At 46.8% G+C, this 13181-nt stretch overlaps 1 protein-coding gene across 24 annotated transcripts in view; it reads left to right on the forward strand.

The window, feature by feature from the left end:
• The window catches only part of KALRN (kalirin RhoGEF kinase), a 675561-nt gene that overhangs the window by 614096 nt on the left and 48284 nt on the right, over positions 1-13181 (forward strand). For all 24 annotated transcript variants that reach the window (XM_045502312.1, XM_045502314.1, XM_045502313.1 and 21 more), the window contains 9 exons: positions 2564-2630; positions 3425-3528; positions 3719-3788; positions 4138-4224; positions 5103-5195; positions 5992-6042; positions 7130-7207; positions 10486-10671; positions 11098-11269. In XM_045502312.1, coding sequence (XP_045358268.1) covers positions 2564-2630; positions 3425-3528; positions 3719-3788; positions 4138-4224; positions 5103-5195; positions 5992-6042; positions 7130-7207; positions 10486-10671; positions 11098-11269 — 908 coding nt within the window. The remainder of the gene's footprint in view (positions 1-2563; positions 2631-3424; positions 3529-3718; positions 3789-4137; positions 4225-5102; positions 5196-5991; positions 6043-7129; positions 7208-10485; positions 10672-11097; positions 11270-13181) is intronic.

Below are 13181 nucleotides of genomic sequence, written 5' to 3' on the forward strand. Positions count from 1 at the left end.
CATCGGATTGAGCCCCTCTAAAATTAAAAACTAAAAAAAATAGGTGTTGAATGCCTATTATGCACTAAGGCATAGGATATATCAGTGAATAAAATAAACAATAACAACAAAAGAAAAGTCCTTGTTCTCATGGCAAGTTTGCACCATAAAGGGAGAAATAATACAATAAGCAGAATAAAAATAAACTATTTAATATATTAGAAGCTGGGAAAAGAAAAAGTAGTGAGGGAGATTCAGAACATGGTTGGGGCCATGCTGCACTTTTAGATGGTTCTGACATTTGCACGAAGACCAAAAGGAGGTAAGGAATTAGCCATTAGCCATGGAGGAAAAGTGTTCTTGGCTGAGGCAACAGCCAGTGCAAAGGCTCTGAGAGATTTTCCGTGCAAGACCAGCTCTTCCCCACCGTTGTGAAACACAGAGGTTAGAAGGAGGTCTGAGCTGTAGCTGGTAGAAGTTTTGTTGGACCAAAGGATAACATTTACCTCATAAAGAATCCATACTAATAAGAACTGAACATTTTCTAAAATTGCATGATTATCAGTTCAGTTTTTTTGGCAATTGATCATGCATGGTCTTGTGATGCCTGTAACTTAAATCTTTTATGTACCTCTTCAGACTGTCTGGTAATGTGTCATTATCTCCTCAAGTGTTTCATCAGCCCTTCAAGGGAAGTGATGCCAGGTCCACTAGCAGCACCCAGTTTAATCAGTCCCCTTCCCTTCCCTCGAGGCTGGAAAGCCGAAGACAGCCCTCAATCTGTCAGCAGATAGCATAGGATAAAAATATCCCCTGGGGACAGAGAGCTGGACTTCATCTCCAGAGGGCCCTCCCAGCCCCAAATTCCGACTCCCACTTTCCTGTGGGTTTTCTTTTACCACTTTCTTCCAAGCAGTAACATGGGCCATGCTAAAGATATATTTAAATGCTTTTATTTGGCCTTGCCGGTTCCTTCCTGTGGCCTATAAACGCATGATTGTGGATTGTGTGTGTTAGAGAGAGGAAACTGGTTGGAAGTACTGGGCATGCTGATAAAGAAGCGCATGTTCCTTTTGCTTTCTCCCTGTCACCCTGAGGCCCAGACCTGAGGATTCGTTGGCTTTTCTGCGTGGTATAGACCAAGAATTTCAGATGAATTGCTTCCTGGGTTCAGGACGGTTATAACCCTTATGCCGGGGGTCCCCTCTGGACATCCCAGAACTTTTTCCCTTCTGCCATTTGGGCCCAAAATGCAGTTGCGTGGCTCCAGGTGAAACTCTTTCAAACTTCGCTAGGACGAGTCAGACTCCAGTAAGCTGCACAGCACCTAGCCTGCTCCAGTACATGGCCCTGAGTGTTTTATGTCCAGCTCTTTACTCTCTGGACAGAAAGAGAAGTGCTTGGTTTTGAGGCCTTGGGGACTCCAGAGAGCCAGTCTGAATAGTTTGCCAGGCAGCAGGTGACAATGAAAGAGCAGAGTCTTTGGACTCTGGTACAATAGGTTCAAATCCCAACTCTGGTACAGACTTTGTCACCATGGGTAATATGGCCTCAGTAATTTTCATCCATATGAAATGGGGCTTATAGTACCTACCTTGATATAAGCATGAGAAAACCTAGATAAAGCACTAGCACAAAGTAAATGCTCCAAGAGGAGGAAATCATTAACAAGAAAGAAACCACGAAAGCAAGTGTCCTTGTAGTGGTTAACCCCCCCATCTGGTGGGTGAGGGGAGGCTGCTGCATGGAAAGTTGTGATTATGAGGTGTCGGCAGTCCATCTTTCTGGCCTTGACTGGGGGTTTTGCAGGCCAGTTACCAGGGACACCTCTCTGAGTAATTGTAACTTCTGTATCTCAGAAGCCTCACTTGGTATTGGTATCTCTGAGGCCTCAAAGGTTGTTTATCAAGCAAATGTCTTTCTCCTCTTGATAAGCAAAGAATGGAGTTGAAAGAAAGGAAGAAAAGCCTCACATTGATTCCTTAGCCACAAAGCTTTCATAACTCAGTTTTGCCAAAGTGCCTATTATTCCTCCTGTCTTGTGTCAACTCGACTGTTCAGTTATAGGTGAGGGAGGAAAGACCATTAAGAACAGAAAAAAAGCGGGGGGGTGGGGGGGTGGCACCTGGATGGCTCAGTCAGTTGAGCATCTGACTCCTGATTTTAGCTCAGGTCACCATCTCCCTGTTCGTGGGATAGAGCCCCGTGTTGGGCTCTGTGCTGACAGTGCAGAGCCTGCTTGGGATTCTCTCTCTCCCTCTCTCCCTGCCCCTCCCCCCTCAAAATAAATAAATACATTTTTAAAAAGAACGGGAAGGAAAAGGAGGAGTCCTGACCATTGGTGTCCCTCTGGCTATTGTGTGCCACCTGGGAAAGCCCCTCTCAGCTCGGTGCCCTCCGCTCTTCAGCAGGACCCTGTCACAGGGAGAGCAACTTAAGTAAGCGCCTTCCAAGGGCTCCCAAGTGTGAGGTTTGGGGTGGTCTTCTCATAAAGGTGCCAAAGTAACTTTCCTGTCAACTTTTGTGCGAAGGTTTCTTGCTTCACAGTGAAGAGGGCCCTCATTGTTCTTAATCTCCTGCTCAGGTTTGTCTTGAATGAGCTGGTACAGACAGAAAAAGACTATGTCAAAGATCTGGGGATTGTGGTGGAGGTGAGTATGTGGCTTGGGGTGGGTCTGCGGTCACCCAACCAGGGGCATTTTGGACCCTACCTGGGCCGAGGGGTTTGTAACTTGAAGGTTACATGTTTTTAACTTAGTGTTGTTTACTCTCTCTGGGTATTTGCAGAAATTAAACGAAAAATGATAATAGATCAAATGAACTATGTAGGGTGTTTTTCCTTTTCTCTTTGAAATATCATGAGACATTCAGAGAGATGGGGTCCCAGATGTTGCAGCATTTATGGGAGCCTCTTGGTTAGAGTTGAGTCCTTTCACCTTGTTTTTGGTGACCAACTTTCTAACTTAAGAGTTCTTCTTTGGCATTTAACCATGTGGACATATATTCTTCAGAACTACCGGTCCCCATGGGCACTAAGCAGGACACTCCTAGTGAGAGCTTGAGGCTTAGAGTCTCCTTAGATTTTAAGAAGGATGTTTTGGCTACCCAGAGGACAAGCAAAAGTCCACGCGTAAGACAAGACCTTGGACAAGTCCATAGTTAGGGGTCAACTTGGTAGTATATAAAACAGCTCTCTCTCCTCAGGGATTTACTTTAGGGGCATTTAGATACTTGGGTGAGAAAGACTTTCTCTTAAGGGGCTGGAGACAACAAAAGGAACCCAGAGCTCTGTCAGAGTTGTGTCTGTCACTCTGCGCGGGGTAAAGTCCTGGCTGTACACTGAGAAACCACGGAGAGTGGGCACTTACGCGGGGCTGCGGTATGGGGCTTGTCAAGAAAGCTGTCTCCTGAAAATGCCCTGCTGACCGCTGCCTCTGCCTTACAGGGTTTCATGAAGAGAATAGAAGAAAAGGGTGTCCCTGAGGACATGCGAGGAAAGGATAAAATCGTGTTTGGAAATATTCACCAGATTTACGACTGGCATAAGGAGTAAGTGCTACGTTGTCCTGAGGACCAGGGGACATCCTAGGAATCCAGGACCCTCCCACCCTCCCCCTGCATCTGGCCTTAGGGGTAGGGTAGGGTTTGGGGAGTCTCTGGTGTTGTTTATCTCCTCACCGAGAAATAATGCAGTTCTGAAGGACGTGGCTTCCTTCCCTTACCCCTTCCCTCCTTTTAGTTTTTTCCTGGCTGAACTGGAAAAATGTATCCAGGAGCAAGACAGGCTGGCACAGCTCTTCATCAAACACGTGAGTTCTTCTTTCCCCCTCTCTGCCCACCCCCTCCGCCCACCCTCCTCACCCCCCCAACCCCCACCTGCTCCTGTGCTTGCCTCTGAAAATTCCTTCTCTCTCCTGCTCTTCTTCGACTTGCCTTCCCTCCTGTCCCGCTCTGAGTTGTTGTCTTTTTTGTAACCTCCTTGGCAATTTGAAAGATTGTGCTCTTGCCTAGCGCACATACTCTCCTACCGTCGATATTTAAGTGCCTTGGCGTGTCCCCGAAGTGTGGAGCGTGTCTGTTGTTCTCGGGGTGAGCAGACCAGCACCCCGGGAGCCCCAGGCACAGGGTGCCTGAGTGCCTTCTTCCCTGCCTCTGCAGGAGCGGAAGCTGCACATCTACGTGTGGTACTGCCAGAACAAGCCACGCTCAGAGTACATCGTCGCGGAGTACGACGCTTACTTTGAAGTAAGCTGCTCGGGCTTTGCTGGGCTGGGTGGGGGAAGAAAGTCAGGCCAAGGCAACCACATTCAGAAATGCCAGCCTTATCTATCCCCAGACCCCCCCATCCAGTGCCGCGACCCCTTCAGGACAGGGAGAGCTGGCTCGACAGGGCCGTCAGATTAGCTAGATTCCCGATGACCACCTTTCCTCGAGAGGAGCTGAGGCACCCAGGGTGTGGACAGCTCTCAGAAGCCTCTGTCTGCGGAATGACTGTCAGCCAGACACTGCTTCAGAAGCTCTGTCCCCCTTCGGTGACCCCAGCTCAGACCGTGCCCACACACTTCCTGCCAGTCCCTGGACCCTGTGTGCAGAGGCCCCTCCTCCTTGTCCCCATGGTCCAAGTCACCCCATGCTCTCTGCTCTCGTTCCCAGAGGTTCTGTCAAGCACCATAAAGTGTTTGTTTTGCCCCAACCTGGAAATGCTTATTTTGCTGGAGGAGAGGCAAGGCTGTCCCTTGGAAAGAGCTCTCAGCTGAGTGTTTGCAGATCTGCATTGAGGGCCCAGCCCATGAGGCCTATGTCCCAGGAGAAGCCCTTCATTCCTGATGTGGACCCTGGAGCAGCAGAGAGAACAGAATACCCATCCCAGCTTGTCCCCAGGGCTGGGGTGAGGACACAGGGTGGGAAAGTGCTAGACGTGCAGGATGGTGTGGCAATGTGTGCTGCGTGTTGTTAATAACACATTGGCAGTTGTGTGGGCAACTCCACCTCTCGCGTGGGTTGAGGATTCTAAAACTTTATTGGCAAAAGCGAAGTCCTGTCTGTCTCACCTCGAACCCTAATCCCCAGGACCCCAGTTCTTTGGCTCTTTTTTCCCCTAACATATCTCCCTCGCGTTCCAGGAGGTGAAACAGGAGATAAATCAAAGGCTGACACTTAGTGACTTCCTTATCAAGCCCATTCAGAGAATCACAAAATACCAGTTGCTCCTCAAGGTAAGAGAGCTGCGAGCCCGGGTCAGAGCCGGAGAAGGGTCTTCTCCGGCTCTGAGCCGGTGAGCAGGTCAGCGTGAGGCTCAGTCTCCACCACACTTTCCCCGTGAACTAACGGGGGCATCTGTGGGCTCTTACCTTGCCTGTTGGTTTCTTGTGTCAGCTCCGCCTCCAAATAAATTGCACACAAGCCATTCCTGCCTTTAAGGTTGGTTTTTCGTTCACTGTCTTTCTTTCAATTCACTTTCTTCCTTTGTCACCATCACTGACTTGGGACTTTTAAAAAATAAAAAAGTAGTAAGAGCATAAAAATAGAGCAACCACAAGGAGAAAGAAAAGCAAAGGCAAGACCCTCCCTCAAAAGCTTAGATGAGTAATACCTACAATTTGATCATATTTTACTTTTTACAATGGTTTAATTTCATTTGTCTTACAGAATATGAAGTAAATGGAAGAGAGAGGTTGAGCTTTCCTTTCTCCCAGCCTTTCTGGACATAACTCCCCCCCACCCCCTCTTCCTGCTCACAGTCTCCCTCTCCCTTCTTCCCTCCCTCCCCACCTCCTTTTTCCCATAACTTTTAATCTCTGAGTATTTGGGGTTTTTCTCCATGTTGTCGTTTCCAATATGACTCATAAGTTCATATCTCAGCTTCTATAATGCACTGTCATGTCTGTTAGGGAGGAAAGTAGCCTGGGTATCATCACAGGTTTTATGATGCTGGGTTTTTTTTTTATAGTGCTCTGTTTTCCTAACTGATGTCACCCTCCCGCACCCATCCCCGCTTCCCCCACTTGCTAGGACTTCCTGAGATACAGCGAGAAGGCTGGTTTGGAGTGTTCAGATATCGAGGTGAGTCTTCTGCTCACAACGCTGGCTGCTCTGGAAGCCAGTGTTGGATATCTGTCTCTAACGGGGAAGAGCTGGCTCTAGAGGACCAGCGGTCCAGGCTAACTCCTCTCAGTGAGAGCCCCTTGCAAACAAGTGCTCCACAAGGTGAGAAATGGCAAGTAATAATGAACACATTGAGTCTTTTTCTGGAACCCAAGAATTCTGTCCTGGGACAGAGCAGAGTTTCACCCCACTCCTGTTCTCTATGTGGCTCTAGTGACATAGGATAAGAAAGGGGGGTATTTGAGTCCCCTGACATTCTTCAGAGATTGTTTCTTTTTTTAACGTGTATTTATTTTTGAGACAGGGAGAGACAGCAGGAATGGGGGAGGGTCAGAGAGAGAGGGAGACACAGAATTTGAAACAGGCTCCAGGCTCTGAGCTGTCAGCACAGAGCCTGATGCGGAGCTCGAACTCACGGACCGCGAGATCATGACCTGAGCCGAAGTCGGGTGCTTAACCGACTGAGCCACCCAGGCGCCCCAGAGATTGAGTGTTTCAGTGTGCAGTTTTATCCATGAGTCCAGGTACTATTGGAGTTCAAAATATAACATATCCCATTTTCACTCCCTCTTCTACCCCCAAGGATTATTCCCTAAGTGAAGTCCTTTGAGACAATGTCGCCATGGGGATTATTTTAAGCCAGAGAGGTTATAGACCATTCTGGCATGTTATTTTAGGTTCAAACCTCTAGTGTTTCGCAAACCAGGCTAAGCTGTTGCTTAGGCAGCCAAGAAGCAACAAAGAAGAAAGAAAATATGAGAAGGAAAGAGAATTGCTAAAGGAAAGTGGGAAGGAGGAAAAGGCAGACTGGGTAGCGTGCCCCCCACAGGTGGTCACTGGTTCATTTGGAGCCCTATACTGATGACCAACACCCAAGCTAGAACAGAAACCCCTGCCCTTTTCTAGGAGTGGGTGGCAGGGACCAGTGTCCTTTCCTAGAATGAAGGAGCCGCTAGGAGGTCCCTGACTTCCAGCACGGAATTGCCTTAAGCTTCCTGCATGAGTGTTCATCCCCTTCCTGAGCCACTGTTTTTCTTTCCCACAGAAAGCAGTGGAGTTAATGTGCCTTGTTCCAAAACGCTGCAATGACATGATGAATCTGGGACGCCTGCAGGGCTTTGAGGTGAGCCCTTAAGAATGCTTCCGAGCCTCTCTCTTCTGGACAGCAGGAGCCTGGGCTGTGAGGCAGTTTCCCTTTGAAGCCCTGTGCCCGCCTCCGCTGCCGCCTCCACTTACCATCTGTGCCTTTGTTCCAGGTCCCTCTGGCTCACGGGCCCAGAAGATTTATCTAATTAGGATATGCAGTGATAGGGCAGTGAGAGAAAGTTACAGAGCTGTCCACAAAGCTGGAGTCACAATTCCAATGGGGCTGGAAAGACCCAAAGTTCCTTGTAACTGTGGACCTGGCAGCAACCTCTTTCCTTTCTTGCTTGCTTGAGGAGTGAGTGCTGGGAGTTTGAGGGAGCACACAACTATGGGATGGCAGTACACCTGAGGAAAATTGGAACACATTTTTTTTCTTAGAGAGGATGCTTCTAATAAAGAGATGCACATATTGGCTGGCTTTTCAGTTAAATGAACATTTAAAGCTTTAACACATCATGTGCACATTTCTATTCTTTGAAGAAGAGAACCAAGTCTTAAGAGAAACAGCTAGAAGTCCCCAAAATTTTGGCTTCTGTGAATGAACTAGTTTGCTAGGGCTGCTATAACAAAGTCCCACCGGGTGGCTTAAACAACAGAATTTATCGTCTCATTTTTCCGGAGGCTAGGAGTCTGAGATCAAGGATAGGCAGCGGTGGTTCCTTCTGAAGGCTGTAAGAGATGGATCTGACCAGGCCTCCCTCCTTGGGTTGTAGATTGCTGTCTTCATGTTCACATGACATTCTTCTTGTGTCTTCACATTGTCCTCCCTCTGCACATTTTTCTGTGTCCAACTCTTCCCTTTTTATAAGGATACCAGTGACGTTCGAGTAGCACTTACCATAATGACCTCACTTTAACTTCATTCCCTCTGTAAAGACTTTATGTCCCAATATGGTCACATTCTGAGATACTGGGGGGTTAGGACTTCAACATATGGATTGGACAGGGGGAGTAATTCAGCCAATAAAGGTGAACCTTTGAAGAAAAAATTGACTTTCCTACTTTAAGCTTGCTAAGTGGCTGCTGTTAGTTTATATCCAAACCTCATATGCTAACTACATATAATCTGAGAATTAATGTGATAAAATTGGAACTGACACAATTATTGACTGGTATTTAATAATTGTTGAACGATTTAGAGAAAGGTGGGGATCTTCTAATCCTGTTTTCTGATAATCCTGCAACCTAAGACTTTATTACTTTCTAGAGAAAAGGGGTTCCTAGAAGTTGAGATAATAAAGAAAGTAAAAGCTTTTTTTCCTTGGCTAAATTAAAATAGAAAAGAAAGAAAAGAAAAGAAAAGAGAAAAGAAAAGAAAAGAAAAAAGCAGCAGACTTGTCTATAAGTAAATTTAGGAGATGCTACATTCAGGCTTGGGTTAATTAGTTGGATTCATGATATTCTTGAGCCAAATTCTCTTGTCCTCCTTGCCCTCCAAGGCCTTTCTGGTGTCCCTGTCTGCCACTGCTTTGTTATGACCAGGAACTATGTGGAGTTTTTCTTTGCTGTTTATTTTTCATAGATTCCTGATTCTCCACGGTACACCTGTGGCATTAGAGTAAGCAGGGGTTTGCAGCAGAAATCTACTCTGCGTTCTTACATGGTTTTCCACTAGTCATACTGGATGAACTTTTACACTTTTTCCCTTGGGGCTATGCTAGGTCTGAGGCTATTCTGAACAAACCAAGTAATCCCTTTTGGTCTTAAGCCTTGATGTCCCCGTGTTTCTGAGGAGGAGTCTGGCTTGACCTTCTCTGAGTCTTTGGAGGTGCTGACCACTAACAGGGGAAGAGCATCTGACTGTGTTGGCTCAAGTTAGACTCCACAGGAGCTGTGTCGTGCATGCACGTGTATGTCCACAGAAGGCCACACACAGACTACAAAATTACCTTCTCTCTTTAGTCAAACACCACCATCTCCTTTTTCCATCCAGTTGCAGGGAATCTTCTTTGCATTCCTTCAGCTAATTAAGAAGGGCCATGAATGCCCCTACGTCCTTTCTGAAGCCCAGGGCTTTAGACCAGGGAGAAGTTAGCCTCCCCACTTAGAGACTCTCTGTCTTTTAAATCCTCTAGCTTTCCCTTCAGCATCAGCAGGGCTATCATTCATGGGTCAGGTTCTTATGTAATATTAATAGGGCTTTTAGAGCTTTCCTGGCTAGCTGGTCACTGGCTTAATAGTAACTCTGGACCAGGAGAGAGATAAGCCTGTTTGGCTGCCGACCTTGGCAATAAGGAGCCATGATCCAAGCAGAGGGCAGGCATTTCTCAGGAATAGGGAAGAAATACGACCCATGTGCCGGGTACTATTTGAAATAAGGCATCATGTGCAGCAAATGGCCCACATTTTTACTGAAGGGTGAAAGTCGTCACCTGAGAGAGTATGGTTCAGAGGTGGCCCTCTGGCTGCTATCTCAGGTGTCGGTGTGTTCTTGCTGAAGAACAGTAGAGAAAGCAGGGGTCTCCAATAGCATCTCTGAAGACCTGCTGGGCTGGGCCATATTCCCTTTGAAGATGTGAAGATGTCTCTGAAAATCAGGTTAGAAACTGGCAAACCAAATAAGCTCCACTACCTAGGCTGGCAAGTGACCTGCTAGCTGGAAGCATTTTAGGAAGGATCACAGGACCCAAAGAAGTATCTATCAGCTTATAAAACATGGGCACCTGTGTATGGTACTCCAACTTCACCTGTTGATCGGTAGCAGGAGACTAAGACCTCAGAATTAGACTAATTCTAAGACTTCATCCTGAAATAACAGATGGAGAGGAGAGCGGCCCAATTCAGATTACCTGTGGTCCTGCCTGTATCACTTCCCTTGGCCACAGGTTGGTTTGTGGCCATAAGGGTAGCCGAGGTCCTTGGCCCATGCTGCAAGGGAGCCAGGAAGGCAACAGTTCTCAGAGCCCTAGGGGCAGAAAGGCTACAGGTGTCCCCTACTTTCTGCTCTCCTTTTAATAAAAAATAAGAAGAGCCAGGATAATTCCTGAACATCGTTTTAGCTAATAATTTTACCTTTCTTCCTTCTGGCATTTTCTCAGAGCTGCTTCTTAGTGATTTCTTTCCCTTTTTCCCCAGAGCTCTGTATCTGCCCTAGCTGAATGGATGGGTCTTAATTCAGTCTCTTACTAGAGTCCTGGGGCTTTTAGTGCCAGGTCTGTTGTCTGTGTCCTCAGTGGGGCAGGTCCTGTGGACCCACAGGGCTGTGGCCCCCTGCCAGGTTTTCACTTCCTTCACCCCAGCACCTCCTTCCATCAGGGCACCCTGACCGCTCAGGGGAAGCTGCTGCAGCAGGACACGTTCTATGTGATTGAGCTGGACGCAGGCATGCAGTCCCGGACCAAGGAGAGGCGCGTGTTCCTCTTTGAGCAAATCGTCATCTTCAGTGAACTGCTAAGGAAGGGATCCCTCACCCCGGGCTACATGTTCAAAAGGAGCATCAAGGTAAGGCTCCCAGTGGGGATGACAAAGAGCAAGGAAGAACCAAACCCAGGGAGCTGCTTCCCTGAGACAGAGACCTGGCGTGAGTACCAATTCACAACCTTGACAGTCTTTCAGCCCAACATGCAGGGGGCATGAAGGTTAAATATTTTGAAAGAAAAAGACTGGCTGAGTGCAGGTCCTACAGATCCTGCAGGCTCTCCAGTACCGTGTCACTCATCAAAGACAGAAACCAAAGTATTTAGCTATTAGATCCAGGACAAAGTTGTGGAAATGTCTCCTGAAATAAAAACTTTGAGGAAGTATAATATGTTGTTGATTTTTTTTAATATAATTTATTGTCAAGATGGCTAACATACAGTGTATACAGGGTGCTCTTGGTTTTTCAAACCACTTAAATACCAAAAGAATCGACTTGGGTTCTTCCAGATGAATTACTTGGTCCTGGAGGAGAACGTGGACAATGACCCCTGCAAGTTTGCACTCATGAACAGGGAGACTTCAGAGAGGGTCATTCTGCAAGCTGCCAACGCGGACATCCAGCAGGCCTGGGTGCAGGACATCAATCAAGTCTTAGAAACACAGCGAGACTTCCTAAATGGTAGGTATCAGTGGGCCTGGCTTCCAGCAGCCATTTTCAGGGAACCCCATGCCTCTGAGCTTCCTTGTGTCTGGGCTCATGGTGACTTCATGAGCCCAGATGACATTTTATGTGGATGACAAACTTGTAGTTTTCAGGAACACTTTGTTTAGATTTTTTTCTAAACCTGAATACACCAGTGGAACAGATGGAACATGATAAAGAAACCCCAACTTTCCAAAAGAAGAGCTATTCTCTAGAGCCTAGACATAGGGTGTATGCTTTGTGGCCAGCTGCCAGTTTGTATTAATTGTGGCAAAAGGCTGAGTTGGGCACATCAACGATCAGTGACCTATGTTTTCCCATTTGGTGGCTAACGGCTGGTACTTTCTCAGGTTCTCTGGTGTTACCTAGCAAATACTGGGAGTTTGACAGATCAGTGCGAGAGCCTAGATGAGTCCTCTTGGTGGCCAACCTGAGCCCTTTCAAATGAGAGGTGATCACTGAATTTCGGTAATACTTTGAAACTTTTCAGAACAGATGACTACACACAGAATATAGCTCGCTACGGACCCTGCAGGAGCCCCCTAACCAGAAATGGCATTGCTACCTTGTTTGCATTTCTATATATTTTTCACTGCTGGGATTGTCTTCATGTTGAGCTTGGCATGTGAGAGGAAGTATAGGGTGTTAAACTAGCACTCACCTCTCAAGCTGATGAGCTCAGAAGTTTCTCTGAGCAGAAACAGAGCTTGAAGTTGAAGGCAGAATATAACCAGTAATGAAGTTACCCCAGAGACTCAGCAAGCACGTATGACTGTATGTACACACACACGTGCACACACACACACACACACACACACACACTCAGTGAGCACATATGCCTGTATGTACACACACACGTGCACACACACACACAGACTCAGTGAGCACATATGCCTGCATGTACACACACATGCACACACATGCACAAACTGAGCAAGCATATATGCCCATACACACACACACACACACACACACACACACACACACACAGATCCACTATCAGATGTGTCACCTCTTGCCAGTACTGGAATCTGGACTCTTTCCAATGGCGCAAACAGCACTTGCTGGGTGTCCGGCATGGACCTGAATGCTATGGGGGAAAGATGAAAGGTGACATGCCATTTAGGACTGTGGGCAGGTCACGACATTTCTCTGGGCCTCTGTTGGCTCATTGTGTGAAAAAGAGGGACGATCTACTCTGCCCACGCTGCACATACTGTATGCACCTGCCAGCGGTACTGGGAGCAGGCAGACACGGCCAGCTCCCTATAGCGTCAGTCTTACTCCTAGAACTTTGAATTAATACCTTTGTTGATAAAACAGTTTTGTGCAAAAAAGAGCACGTATATAAAATATGTCATTATATTGCATTCTGTTAGTTAAGCATTTCTGATTCTAAGCCACAATGAGATGTTTAAGTTTATCAAGTCAGTACAAAAGACAAATAAGAAAAAAATTGAAACTAGAAATAATTGAAGTAACAATAATGGCTCACACATGTTGAGTCCTTTCTCTGTGCCAGACACGATGCTAAGCAAGTATTCACATGTATCATCACATTTAATCCTCATGTCAACGTGGAAAGGTAAGTCCTATCACCCTGTCGTTTTCAGGTGAGGAAAAGGAGTCACGGAGGTTAGTAAACTTGTCCAAGATCACAAAAACAGTAGGTGATAGAAAAAGGACTTGAACCCAGAACCGTATAACTTAAAATTAGGCTTTTAACCACAAACTACAGATAGTTGCTAATGGTAGGGCACACATGTATCTATGAACTCCCTAGCAAACAAAGCAAAGAAAGAAACAGGATCAGGCATAAGATGCTGTATATCAGCCAGAAACAAACCCTCTCAGGAGGGATTAGCTTCCCAGATCCTAAGACCTGAGC

Source organism: Leopardus geoffroyi, chromosome C2 (assembly GCF_018350155.1).
Source record: "Leopardus geoffroyi isolate Oge1 chromosome C2, O.geoffroyi_Oge1_pat1.0, whole genome shotgun sequence".
In the NCBI taxonomy this organism is placed as follows: Eukaryota; Metazoa; Chordata; class Mammalia; order Carnivora; family Felidae; genus Leopardus; species Leopardus geoffroyi.